Below are 12,923 nucleotides of genomic sequence, written 5' to 3' on the forward strand. Positions count from 1 at the left end.
ACTTGGTAGATCTGCCAGGAGCAGGGTGTTGAGAAGGATTCTGAGGCTGCTTCCAGACTTATAGGGAAGAAAATGGATTTTGATTAACAGTGTCTGCCAAGAGGAGAGGAAGGGAGAGAGGCAGCTGCTTGTCTGCTTCTTATCTGCCGTGGCAGTGGCCTCATAAGGAATAAATGTGCTGTGGCAGTGGGATATGAGACCCTTTCAGACTCTGAGGGTCTGCAGTTTGAGGTGACCACTTTGCTTAATAATTAGAAAGGCAGCCGAAAATCCTTCTCAAAAACTGCTGCCTGGAAGAAGAGCTAAAGACCTAAAGATGCTCTTCTTTAGTAGTTATTTCCAGAAGGCCCCGATTTACATGCAAATGTATCACAAGGGTGTCTTGGCATTTGACCTCTTTCACGCTCCCATCAGCTGATCTGCACCCACTCAGGCTGAGTGAGCGGGCAGGAGAGGGTACCCGTGGATTAGGGGGAGACAGGAGTTAACTCTTCCTCGTCTTGCACATAATTTCTAAGTTCTGAGTTTGGTTGAGAACAGGACAGAAATGGAATGAGAGGATTGGGAGGACCTGCTCATTTCTCAAGGACAAGGCCACGGCCAGGGTGCTTGAGTCCTGGGCTGCGGGAGGTCGGACATAGCTCAGAGCCTGAGACTGAGGTCTAGAAAGACCCTCATTCCTGCACCCCACCCTGCCTGGTTCCCTCCAGATGGGAGGCATGGAGGCCGTCATCACAGGCCTAGCAGACGACTTCCAGGTCCTCAGGAGACACCGGAAACTCTTCACATTCGCCGTCACCTTAGGCACCTTCCTTTTGGCCCTGTTTTGCATAACCAAGGTGAGGAGGGGCTGGGCCCTGTGTCTCCTGGAGCTTCTGGGGCTGCATTTCAACAAAGTCAGACATTCTCAGCCCTGGAGCTGGGCTGGGTGGGGCCAGGCTGAGCACAGGGAGAACCATGGCGGGGCCCAGCATCTTCAACCCTGTGTGCAATCACCTAGGGTTAGACCTGGGGTTAGGGTTCTCCCCTTCCACCCCTGAGCCTGAGGATTTCCAGGCAACCCTATTTACTGCTTATTGATTTAAGGGGCTGCAAAAGTCTCTTTCAAACCCATCTCACTCTTTACTGGCTGAAACACACACCCTTAGGTCCAGTGACTTCTATAGGCCTTGTTAGAATGCAAATATGTAACGTCAGTACAATAGCACTATGACCTTGTCACCGTGCTCTCAAACAGGGTTCTGAGTGAGTGGGACCTGGGACAGTAAGATTTGATGGACACAACAACTTCTAGCTAAAGATGGCCTCAGGCTCTTTCTGTCCATGCTGCAGGGTGGAATTTATGTGCTGACCCTACTGGACACCTTTGCAGCAGGCACCTCCATCCTATTTGCTGTGCTCATGGAAGCCATCGGAGTTTCCTGGTTTTATGGTATGTGAGTGCATGGAAACCCTCCCCCCCCGCCCCCAGTGTTCCTGGATCCCTTTTACCTGGAGATGCAGAGGCACTTTCCATTTTCAGGAAAATGAGCCACCTGCTAATTCCAGAGTTGAGCAAGTTGTTTACTAGGAACAGTTCTCCCCAACCCTCAATTCATCTTTGGATGAACTCCCTTTGATAGGAGGCTGCAAGGCCCTCAAAGGCAGCCAGTGTCCACTTCTAAAGAGGAACCCAGGGCCGGCCCGGTGGCACACTGGAGAGTGCGCCGCTTGGGAGCGTGGCGGTGCTCCCGCCAAGGGTTCGGATCCCAAGTGGAGACCGGTTCCCGCTCACTGGCTGAGCGCAGTGCGGGCGCAGCACCGAGGGTTGCGATCCCGTTACCGGTCAGTAAAAAAGACAAAAAGGAAAAAAAAAAAAAGAGGAACCCATAGGGAGCTGCTGACCCCTAAGTCACGTAATCCATGCTGGAGTAGCGTTGTGAGATTTAGCAAACACCACACAGGACGCCCAGCTAAACTTGAATTTCCGATAAACGATGAATAATTTTTTAGTATAAGTATATCCCAAATTTGCATGGGACATACTTATACTAATTTTTAAAATTTCTTATCTGAAATTCGAACTTACCTGGGTGTCCTGTATTTTATCTGGCCACTGATTCTGAAGCCGAATCGAGAGCACATTATACAAACTGTCAGATGTGCTGTAATTGTTCCGTTTTTTTTCCACGTGACACCAAAGTGTTAGTCCTGTTTTCAGTCTTTTCTGCTTGAAAAGAGATTGCGGCATGAACCTGAGCTCTTCTGTCAGACTGAAGTCAGGGAGCGTGCAGTATACACAGTTGTTGATTTCAGAGAAATAGTGAGCGAGAAGAAAGAGCAAGGTGCTGGAGTCAGGCTGACCAGGCTCTGTGACCTGGCCAGGTCCCCTCATCATTCTGAGCCCTGGTTCCCTCTGGCAGGTTAATTGGGGTGGCACAGAAAAGGTGATAGTGTCCTTGAGCTTGTCCTCTCCCTTGTTCTGCATCCACGAATTGCCCATCCCCAGGTCTCCAAAGTCCAGGGTGTCAGCGTCTTGCCCCCCTGCACTGCCGTCTGCCTGGGGCAGGACCTCAGAGAGCACTGTGGGAGAGGTCCAGGGCTCTGCAAGGCCTGGCCCGCCCCATCTGTGGGGACCCCTGTGATGGGCCTGTCCTGTGTGTGTGCAGGTGTGGACAGATTCAGCAACGACATCCAGCAGATGATGGGGTTTAAGCCGGGCCTGTACTGGAGACTGTGCTGGAAGTTCGTCAGCCCTGCCTTCCTCCTGGTGTGTAGCGTGTGGCCAAGAGCCCTGTTGGGAAGGGACTGGGTCCAGGGTGGGGCTGGGGCGGGTATATTTGCTTCTTAGGGGAGGAGGCTCTGGGGTCTAGAGGCCCTGGTCATGCAGACAGGACACTTGGGAGGCTCAGCCCTGCTGACACCAGGGTGGGCGTCCACCTTCATGGGGTCTCAAGCCTGGGGCCAGTCCCTGGGGGCTGTCGTGCCAGTTCCAAAGTCACCTTTTCGTTCTTCGTCTTTTTTTCTTGCTCCCCATTGCCTTCGCCTCCTTTTAATCATTTGGTTCTTGAATTGTTCCTCCTTTCTGAGTCAACTCTCTCTTTTTCCCTCCTTCCTTATTTTCTCCGTTTCCTATGTCCGTCCTGCTCCCTGCTCCTCATTTCTGTCATCTGTTTCGGCTTCTCGTCCTTTCTCCCGCCGCCCCTCCCTCCCCGTTCTCTGTCTCTCTCCTCTGTCTCCCTGTCTCCCCCTTCTGTCACCCTCCCGGTCCTCCGTCCGTCCCTCCCCCCAGTTCGTGGTGGTGGTCAGCATCATCAACTTCAAGCCGCTCACCTATGATGACTACATCTTCCCACTTTGGGCCAACTGGGTCGGGTGGGGCATCGCCCTGTCCTCCATGGTCCTGGTCCCTGCCTACGTCATCTACAAGTTCCTCAGCACGCGGGGCTCCCTTTGGGAGGTGAGCTCTGGGCACAGGATGGGAGGTGGCCTCCTGGGTCATTCCTGTTGGGGTGAGACAGGACACAGGTACTAGGATCAGACAGACCCACCTCACTGGCCAAGTTATTTACGCCCTGAGCCTCAGTTTTCACCTTTGTAACCTGAGGATAATTCTATGTACCTTGAAAGGGAAAGGGGGTGCCTAGCACTGAGCCTGGCACATAGGAAGCCTTCAGTACGTGTCATTTGCTCTTCCTACTGCTACTTATGTGAGAAGGTGAGGCTCAGTCCTTGAGTTCACTAAGGATCGATTAGACACACTGCCATAATTGGGCTCCCTCCTGTTCCCCTTCTAAGATTTGTCATGTCCTGGATGTCCCAACTGTCCTTGTCCAAGCCCACTGTGATCCGGTCATCTTGGTTTTTACATGCCTTTTTCCTGAACCTAATAATCTGATCAGCCAAAATCACTGATTTCTGATTTCTTTTACATGTGTGCATTATATACACACAGGGGTACTTCAAAAAGTTTGTGGAGAATAGAATTGAAGGAATACGAATCTTTCTGTGAACTTTTTGAGATACCCTCATTTATACATGTATATACTCTATTATATACATGTAACATTTACATACATTTATATATAAGTATTTGGGAAACGGTGCCCTTTATTCTGAAATTATGTCATTCCTATTATTTGGTTGTTAAAATAACCTTTCTTTTATAAACTAATGGTGATAGTCTTTTTGCAGGTCCTTACCTTGCAAAACAAAGATTTCATTTCTTCATTCCTTTTTCCACTCACTTGACAGGTAATTATTGAGAATCTAATATGTGCCAGGCAGTATTCTAGGTACTGGACAAAAATGCCTGCTCTTACGGAGCTCACATCCTAATGAAGAGACAGACAAAGGAGCGAGCCCTGCAGCAACTTCGGGAAGAGGGTCCCAGGCTGGGCTGTGTGTGTCTGTACCTCCCACCCCCATTTTTTTGTGATATACTTCCTGCCTGTGCAATCCCAAAGTCTGGGAGCCTCTGTCCTGTGTCCCTGGGAGCATCCGTGTCTGTTGGGCTCATCCCAGATTTGGGAACCGAGACCTGAGCTTTTTATTCTTTGCACTTTGGGAGTGGGGAAGTCTTCCCACTACCTGGTGGTCAGTCACTGATTAAGGACACATGCCAAGTCCCTGCATGTGTCTGCACCCCAGGAGGCCCTCTCTAGTCTCACACAGGGGCCCCCCTTCCTGTTGTCCCTGCAACACTTGCTGCAATCTTAGTTTAAGATGACCTGTGTGTGTGTTGCTTCAATGCCATTTCCCCACGGGAGCTGTGAGCTCCCCCAAAGCAGGGACCACATGGGTTTTCTTCACTCTGGATCTTCAGGGCCCTCCCCAGTGTCTCCACAGTAGGTGGCTCAGTGAACATTCACTGGATGAATGACTCAAAGTGAATAGACCGGCTTCACAAGCAAGGATGGGGGTGTCTCATATGGACTTCGCCACAGTCCATGTGGGGTTTTAGGGCCAAATAGCAGGTGGCCCTCACCTGGAGCTATCAGCTGGGCTGCTAGGAGGGTGTCCCTGGGCCAAGCTGAGGCCTCCTCCCCTTCTCCATCCTCTCACAGAGACTGGCTTATGGCATCACGCCGGAGAACGAGCACCACCTGGTGGCCCAGAGGGATGTCAGGCAGTTCCAGGTAGATGCTGCCTGGATGACTGGGGCGGGGATCTTGGGGACGGGCCCTAGATGCTCCCTGCTGTGTGCCACCGCCCCACCCCCACCCCAGGAGGCAGGACCACACAGCCAGAAAACCCAGAGCAGCTATGGCCTGTAGACCATGGGGCTGTGGTGTTGGGTTGGGAAGAGGAGAGGGGCCTGTCCTCTGCTTTCAACCAGCCCCCATCTGCCCCTCTGCTCCTTGGTCCTGGGAAGCCAAGTGCCCAGACTTTCCTGCAACTCTGTTCTGCCTCTATGAGTCGTCGCCATGGAGTGTCACCAAACTAGGCTGAGAATTTAAATTGAAGGAAGAGTTGCAGGTACATCAGTAACCTATTGGCCTAGGTCCTACCTATTCCCCTTAAAAACATCAGGATTGGGGATGGGGAGGTTCCCCAGGAGGCCCTTGCTTCAGACCTGCTCTATGACTTTGGGATGCTCCTTTGCTCTTTCTGGGCCTCAGTGACAATTAGGGAATCAACCTGCATGTTCTCCAAGGTCTTTGTCCTTTCTGCCTCCCTTTGCTTCTTGCTATGCTGCTCAGCTGGCCCCAGCTCCTCCTGGTCCCACCCACCCCTGGCCCTGTCATAAAGTCCTGCCCGTCTTTTTCTGCAGTTGCAACACTGGTTGGCTATCTGAACCTGGCCCTCAAGGCGGAGGAACTCCACCGCACCAACGTCCAGGCCAAAGGCATCTGCTTCGCTCCCACCCCGGACACTGTCTTGGGATTCCTCTCCTGGACAATGTCCTTTCTGACCCCCTCTTCCTCTTTTCCCAGTTACAATTAATTTAGTGACTCTGGTTTTTGTTCACCTTCTGTTCATCTGGCCTGGGAGCTCTGAGCGGATGGTTGGTAAGCCTCGAGGAAGAGGAGGAGAGGAGAGAACAGGAAAAATGACTTCTGTTGAACCCCTTTTGTTTGGGGGAAGTCTCTCCCACTTTGGGAGTCCACCCAGGCTGAGGTCCATGTCTCGAGCAGAACTCCCCACGACGTTTGTTTATACTTTGAGCCACAGAAGAAATTCTCAGTCCACCAAATCAGAACGAGGGTAGGGTTTTAGACAGACACCAAAAAACCCAAAAAACAAACAAAAGCCCAGCTGAGTTTGGGGTGGGGGTGCATAGATCTTCCCTCTCTTGCCCACACCAGTAGGTGCTCTGGTGTCTGAACCTTGGTCTGGTAGTTTGGATTAATTTGTTCCTAAAATGAAGTTCATGGATAGGTGGTTCAGGAGATGTCTAGCAGAAACCTTCTTAATTTTCATTCTGAATAATCTGAGTTTGACTTGTGTGTGTTCTGGGACATTCCTCTGGCTTCTGGTGGTCAGAAGGTCTAGAGCCATGGTGTCAAGAGGAAGAGCGTAGATGAGTCACAGTGAGCAGGTTCTGCAGAGGTTCCCGGACCAGACAAACTGGTAGAGGCCACGATGTGAGTCGTGTCTACCGAGGCCATGTGCTGGTCTTGCTGTCAGGCACTGGGGGCCCAGAAACCCACCTGTGGTTCCTAAGATCTTCCTGGGGAACTTGGGACAGGGACCCAGCAAAGCCAGATGTGTCTCCATATGGGATTCTCTGCTGTCCTTATGGGCCCGGTGGGTGCCCAACAGCAGCCTGACCAGCTGTCGTCTTAATTGTTTTTCACGGACACCTGTAAAGCTTTCTTCTGGGAATCACACCCAGCACAGACCAAAGGTCTTAGGCAATGGAGCAATGGAGAGTTGCCCTGAATACTGTCTTTGTCTCTCTTCATGGGCTAGACTTGGCACCTTGGAGGGTAAGGTGGGACCAAGAACAGAGCAACCCAGTCACTCAAGTTGAGGGGAGAATATTTTTAGGAGGTGGTTGGTGGGTTTAGAGAATTTCTAGGTTTACTTTTGATACAAACTCACAAGTGGTGCCCTCTGGTGGTGATGGTGGTGGTTAGTTTCAGTTCAGTAAGAAATGATTCATGGTTTGGTAACTTGGTGGCATTTATTTGGGATTTCTGCTTATGATGTCTCTTACACCCTCATTGGAAACCTTATTCTGACTGTAGGAGCCCCTGCTGCAGAATCTCTGGCCAAAGAAAAAATAAAAAGAGGCCACTTCACTTACTCTTAGGAGTGTAGAGAGACACATTGAGAAGGTGCTTTACCTGAAACCAGGATGCCATTCAAAGCCTGAGAAGGCCCAAGTGGCAAGGCGTCTTGGACCTTTATGAAAGGTTAGGCCTGAGAACCTCCAGTGGATTGGAAAACAATCAGGAGGGGGTCTTGGTCCATTAGTGACTTTGAATCCTCCCATGAAAGGTAATTCCCCCAAGGTGTCACTTTTTTTGCCTCCCATCTGCCCAGTGAAGACTGTAAGGCTGGCTTCTATCTCCCCATTTCCCAGGTGACAAAACCAAGGTCCAGCATTTCAGTCACTCTTGCTCAAGGTTTCTCAGCTCCTAAGGGATTGAGTGGAACCCTCGATTCACATCCCTTGACTCTCAGCCCAGAGCAGTTTGAAATTCCCTGCACAACATAGTTCACCCCACCGAGGGCTGTTATTAAAAAATGAAAATCCGTTCAAGTGGCAAAGAAGTATTTTTTAGCAAAAGAACAATGTGTTGGAAGAAGGGAAGAGGTGAGAGGATGTCACTTATTCTCATCTAACTGGTTGCCAGAGAGGAAATTATTTAGCTACTCTCTTTTGATGAAAATAATCACTCTTTGGAACAGTAGGATGTGAAAAGCCGAGTCTATTTGGCTGAAATGAGAGCAAGCAGTCAGCAAAGCCTGTATGTGTTAAAACAGGGGCACACTTCAGAGAGAGCCTGCAATTTTCTTTTGGCCATCAGCGTATGGCCCTTCTGTAGTCAGACATTTTTCCCAGGGGGATCTGAGATGTGGTGCTAGCTGAACCAACACCAAACCAATGCGATGGTGCTGCCTTGTGGTGGAAGTTGGCTCCCAAGTCCGGGGTGCAGGGGAACCTGGTTCCAAGCACAGGTCACTTGGGAGGATGGGGATACCCAAAAAGCTGTAGGAATTCTCGTAGAGGTGTGGGGAGACCACGTGGGTTCACCTTTCCACTAATGCTTAATGGAGAGAGATTATGTGCTCTCTCATAAGTAATGTTTGAGTTCTTTTTTGTGGCCTTTTTTTAATTGCAGAGGTCACCCAGGACAAGGGTGCTCCTGTGTACTGTATATGACACTTGACACTTTTGATATTTTACCAGGATTTTAAAGAATTATTATTTTCCATGAAATGTAAGATATCTGTTTAAGACCATCACATGGACATTTACTCAGTGTCTAGTTATTTAGGACCCACCTGTTAGTCTTCATCTATATGCAAATGAGACAAGGAAGAAGGGGAAAGACCAACTCTTGCCAAATATGCTGCTGAACAAAAGTCCCCAAAGCTGCCTTAACTCTCAGAGGGAGTTCCCGCCCGAGAGGGAGCCAGTCTCTCACCATATGATCTGTTTTCCAGCCTTGGTAATGTGAGGCTGGAGCATTCTTACCAAAGAAGTCATTTCATAGTAGAGAAGCCCACTGAACTCACTTTAATTGTTTATTTCCTTTGAAAGCCACAGAAAGGAGAAGAACAGAGAGGGTGTGTAATGTGGTGGAAACAGCACAGCATTTAGAGTTTCACGGACCTGCATGTGCAGCTGAGTAGCTGAGTGACCTGGGGAGGGTGGCTTCACCTCTCTGGGCTTCAAGTTCCTTTGTCAGTAAAATCAGGGGTTGGATCAGATAAGGAAATGTTCCATCCATTTAAAGAAAAACAATATGTCTGCATGATGATGTTCTTGTGCTAAATTTACAATGAAGGAAGCACATCACTTACTGTAGGATTTTCCAAAACGAAAATGACTCATTGAACAGAGAAATATCAGGTTTCTGGCCTCCAAAATTGGATTTTTCTGGACATTCAGCAGTTCCTCTTAGATATTTCTTCAGCCGATACCAGAAAAATTTGGTATTAAGAAATAATAATAATCCAACCGGTTTGTTCTGAGGAATTGGAGGGTAACTGATTGTCATGCCCTTGTAAGTCCCAGGATCCATAGCTCTGCGGGTAGGTGCATAGTTGTTGCTGCAGTCACAGAAGCCACCAAACATTGGTGAATGTGAAGTTGCTTTTCGGGTCCCTGCCCTCGTCCTTCTGTCTCTCTGCTTCTGTGTAAAAAAGGACTGTTTCAGTAGTGTCCTCTCTGTGTCATGGACTGTTCCAATGTCATGCAAATTTCTATGTCTTGTTTGGATTTATTTTAAAAGTTGTGCTCTTCATGGAAAAATAAGTGTATAGAATAATAAAGGGTATTTCCTGTGCTATGTACCTGGTAATGGAGTTCCGAATGCTTTCAGCCATGAAGTTAAAATGCTATGAATTATGTAAGGAAGTAGGTTTGTCTATGATCAACTTCCAGCTAGTAAAGAAGAGTTTCTGGTCATAGTGGCTCATCTTTCACCCAAATATGAGTAACTCTTTTTAAGACCTATGGAGCAGGAGACTGAAGGGGGTTAAATCTGTAATCCTAGCTCTGAAATTGACACATTTTTGTTTAAATAAAAAGTGGATATCAAGTGACACCAGTTTCAGCTATTTAGTTTAGTTTTATTTTTTTCATTTCTAGGACTATATTTCAAGAGAATCAGAACCTCCAGTTGGATTGAATTGAATGCACAATTTAGTGCATCTGTGGGAGAGGGATACTGTCACACTTAGGCCCTTAGAGCTGAGTGTTGTTATTGTGGAGAAGATATGAACTTACATGTAATTATTTTTAATGTAAATCAGCAAGTAGATGGTGACACCAATATAAAGGAAATGTCAAATAACAATTCAGACAATATCTTCAGATATGTAAAGGCTGTCAGGGACTGGGTGGTGGGCCCAAGGACTGAATTGGGGCCAGTAGTAGGAAGCCCAAGGAGATAGCTTGCAAGATTAGACTAGAACAGAGAATGGGCTGTTGCTGGAAGTGCTGAGATCCCCAGCACTGGAGATATGCAAGCAGATAGCACGCAATGTCTCTCTGGGAGGTGTTAGAGGGGACTCAGGGTCAGGTAGGGATAGGGGAGGGAGGTTGCATAACCTCTGAGGTCCCTTCTATTTGGAGCTCCTGGGACTCTTTTTGGATAGTCGTGAGCCCGGTCTTGCACAGCAGCTTTGAGAGATGCAAATATATTTATGTCAAAGATCCTGGGGTAGGGAGTGATTTGGCCTGTTCAATCAGAGTTGAGCAGACAACCCAGAGAGGGTATTATCACACTGATCATTTTGTTTCAACCTAGAATTGGATTTAGGGTTTATTATAGTGAATCAAACAAAAGCCAGCTATGTTTCCAGCATTCTCCTGGTGCATGCTGATGGTTTTTTTTTTGACCAGTAAGGGGATTGCAACCCTTGGCATGGTGTGCTCTGTGCCATACTCAGCCAGTGAGCACACCGGCCACCCATATATAGGATCTGAACCCGCGGCCTCAGTGCTCCCAGCGCCACACTCTCCCGAGTGAGCCACGGGGCCGGCCCCATGCTGATGTTGAGTGAGTAAGTGGCCCTGTGGAGAAGGGGAGGGAGGCTGGCCACAGGGGAAAGGGCAGCTGTTCTGTGGGTATGGGGGATCTGGCAACACAGGCTGCTACCCATCCTCTGGGCTGACAAAGGTGGTAGGAGAAGCCGGAGAAACACAGATGAACCTCACTTTAGGCACCAGGTGGGCTTTTTTCCAGATTGAATTACACCCAGTCCTACTTTTGGAGATTATGTAGCTTTACTTTTATCTCCTTCCAAAAGGCACTTGTATGTGTAGTCTCTCTATAGGCCTCAATTTGTTCATCTGTACAATGGATCAGGAGTCATCAAAACTAAGCGTTCATAGATGGGCTTCAAAAATTTTTAGAACCTTCTGAAATTAAATGCAAATTTTTGTTTGGACGAGTTCATGTCCACTTTTCTGGGGAGAGGATCCATGTGTTCATCAGATTCTCAAATGCTTAAGACCCACGGCTACATATTACCTGTGGAGGCCTCTCACTTCTGATGATTCATGGTGTCATTCTCTTCTCTTCACCCCAAACTAAATGAGGGTGACAACAGTGCCAATTTGTGAATCTCCGTNGTTTTGGTGATGGGACACAATAACTAACTACATTGTATATTGACAAAATAAAAATTAAAAGAAAAAACAATTCAGACAATGTCTTCAGATATGTAAAGGCTGTCAGGGACTGGGTGGTGGGCCCAAGGACTGAATTGGGGCCAGTAGTAGGAAGCCCAAGGAGATAGCTTGCAAGAAGATCAGACTAGAACAGAGAATGGGCTGTTGCTGGAAGTGCTGAGCTCCCCAGCACTGGAGATATGCAAGCAGATAGCACGCAATGTCTCTCTGGGAGGTGGTAGAGGCGACTGAATGCCAGCTAGGGATAGGGGAGGGAGGTTGCATAACCTCTAAGGTCCCTTCTATTTGGAGCTCCTGGGACTCTTTGGATAGTCATAAGCCCGGTCTTGTACAGCAGCTTTGGGAGATGCAAATATATTTATGCCAAAGGTCCTGGTGTAGGGAGTGGTTTGGCCTGTCCAATTGGAGTTGAGCAGACAACCCAGAGAGGGTATTATCACACTGATCATTTTGTTTCAACCTAGAATTGGAGTTAGGGTTTATTATAGTGAATTAAACAAAAGGCAGTTATGTTTCCAGCATTCTCCTGTGCACACTGACGTTGAGTGAGTAAGTGGCCCTGTGGAGAAGGGGAGGGAGGCTGGCCCACAGGGGAAAGGGCAGCTCTTCTGGGAATATGGGGGATCTGGCAACCCAGGCTGCCACCCTGTCCTCTAGGCTGACAAGGTTGTAGGAGAAGCCAGAGAAACACAGATGAGCCTCACTTTAGGGACCAGGTGGGCTTTTGAATTTTTCCAAATTGAATTACACCCTGTCCTACTTTTGGAGATTATATAGCTTCACTTTCATCTCCTTCCAAAAGACACTGGTATGTGTAGTCTCTCTATAGGCCTCAATTTCTTCATCTGTACAATGGATCCGAAGTCATCAAAACTAAGCGTTCATAGATGGGCTTCAAAATTTTTAGAACCTTCTGAAATTAAATGCAAATTTTTGTTTGGACGAGTTCATGTCCACTTTTCTGGGGAGAAGATCCATGTGTTCATCAGATTCTCAAATGCTGAAGACCCACGGCTACATATTACCTGTGGAGGCCTCTCACTTCTGATGATTCATGGTGTCAGTCTCTTCTCTTCACCCCAAACTAAATGAGGGTGACAACAGTGCCAATTTGTGAATCTCCGTCACCCACATTATATTGACTTTTTATGTCAGTCCATCTGACATCAAATACCTCAGCTGTTTTCCAGACTATGACCCTGCTAGGTAGGCAGCAACAGGAACAATGTGCCCACTGGAAAGATGAGAACACTGAGGGTTGGAGTTGAGAAGTGACCCACCTAACGTTGCTCAGCAATTGAAGGACGAAGCCAGGTCCCCTCATCCCTGGATCAATGCTCTCCTCTTTATGTTGGTGCCCTCTGGAAGTAAGGTTGGGTTAGGGATCAAGCAAGTCCTGACAGGTACCTTAGAGCTGTAGGAAAAGACAGCGTGGCTATGAGAAGTTGGTCATCTAGTCGGAGCTTGTTGCAGGGGCTTGGAAATATCACTTTGTCAAATGGCCCCTAACAGGACAGTCCAAGAAATTCTGGATGGGTAAATGCTGTTAGAGGTCAAGGCTGTAGAAAAGTTTTGGACCTCCAGTGCCCAGACCAGCTACTCTGATGTTATGATTGAGTTATATTGG

General features: G+C 48.2%; 1 protein-coding gene across 2 annotated transcripts in view; it reads left to right on the forward strand.

Moving 5' to 3' along the window:
• Positions 1 to 8,659, forward strand: part of SLC6A2 (solute carrier family 6 (neurotransmitter transporter), member 2) — a 48,246-nt gene extending 39,587 nt beyond the window's left edge. The window contains exons 10-15 of one of the 2 annotated variants that reach the window (XM_008593464.1): positions 711 to 839; positions 1,333 to 1,432; positions 2,649 to 2,749; positions 3,272 to 3,439; positions 5,046 to 5,117; positions 5,753 to 5,836. In XM_008593464.1, the coding sequence (XP_008591686.1) occupies positions 711 to 839; positions 1,333 to 1,432; positions 2,649 to 2,749; positions 3,272 to 3,439; positions 5,046 to 5,117; positions 5,753 to 5,776 (594 nt within the window). In that variant the 3' untranslated portion in view covers positions 5,777 to 5,836. Of the gene's footprint in view, positions 1 to 710; positions 840 to 1,332; positions 1,433 to 2,648; positions 2,750 to 3,271; positions 3,440 to 5,045; positions 5,118 to 5,752; positions 5,837 to 8,454 lie in introns of those variants that run through there. The other variant, XM_008593463.1, reaches the window with a different exon arrangement.
• Positions 8,660 to 12,923: the final 4,264 nt, after the last annotated feature.

The sequence above is a fragment of the Galeopterus variegatus genome, unplaced genomic scaffold (assembly GCF_000696425.1).
Source record: "Galeopterus variegatus unplaced genomic scaffold, G_variegatus-3.0.2 Scaffold9189, whole genome shotgun sequence".
NCBI classification, from domain to species: domain Eukaryota; kingdom Metazoa; phylum Chordata; class Mammalia; order Dermoptera; family Cynocephalidae; genus Galeopterus; species Galeopterus variegatus.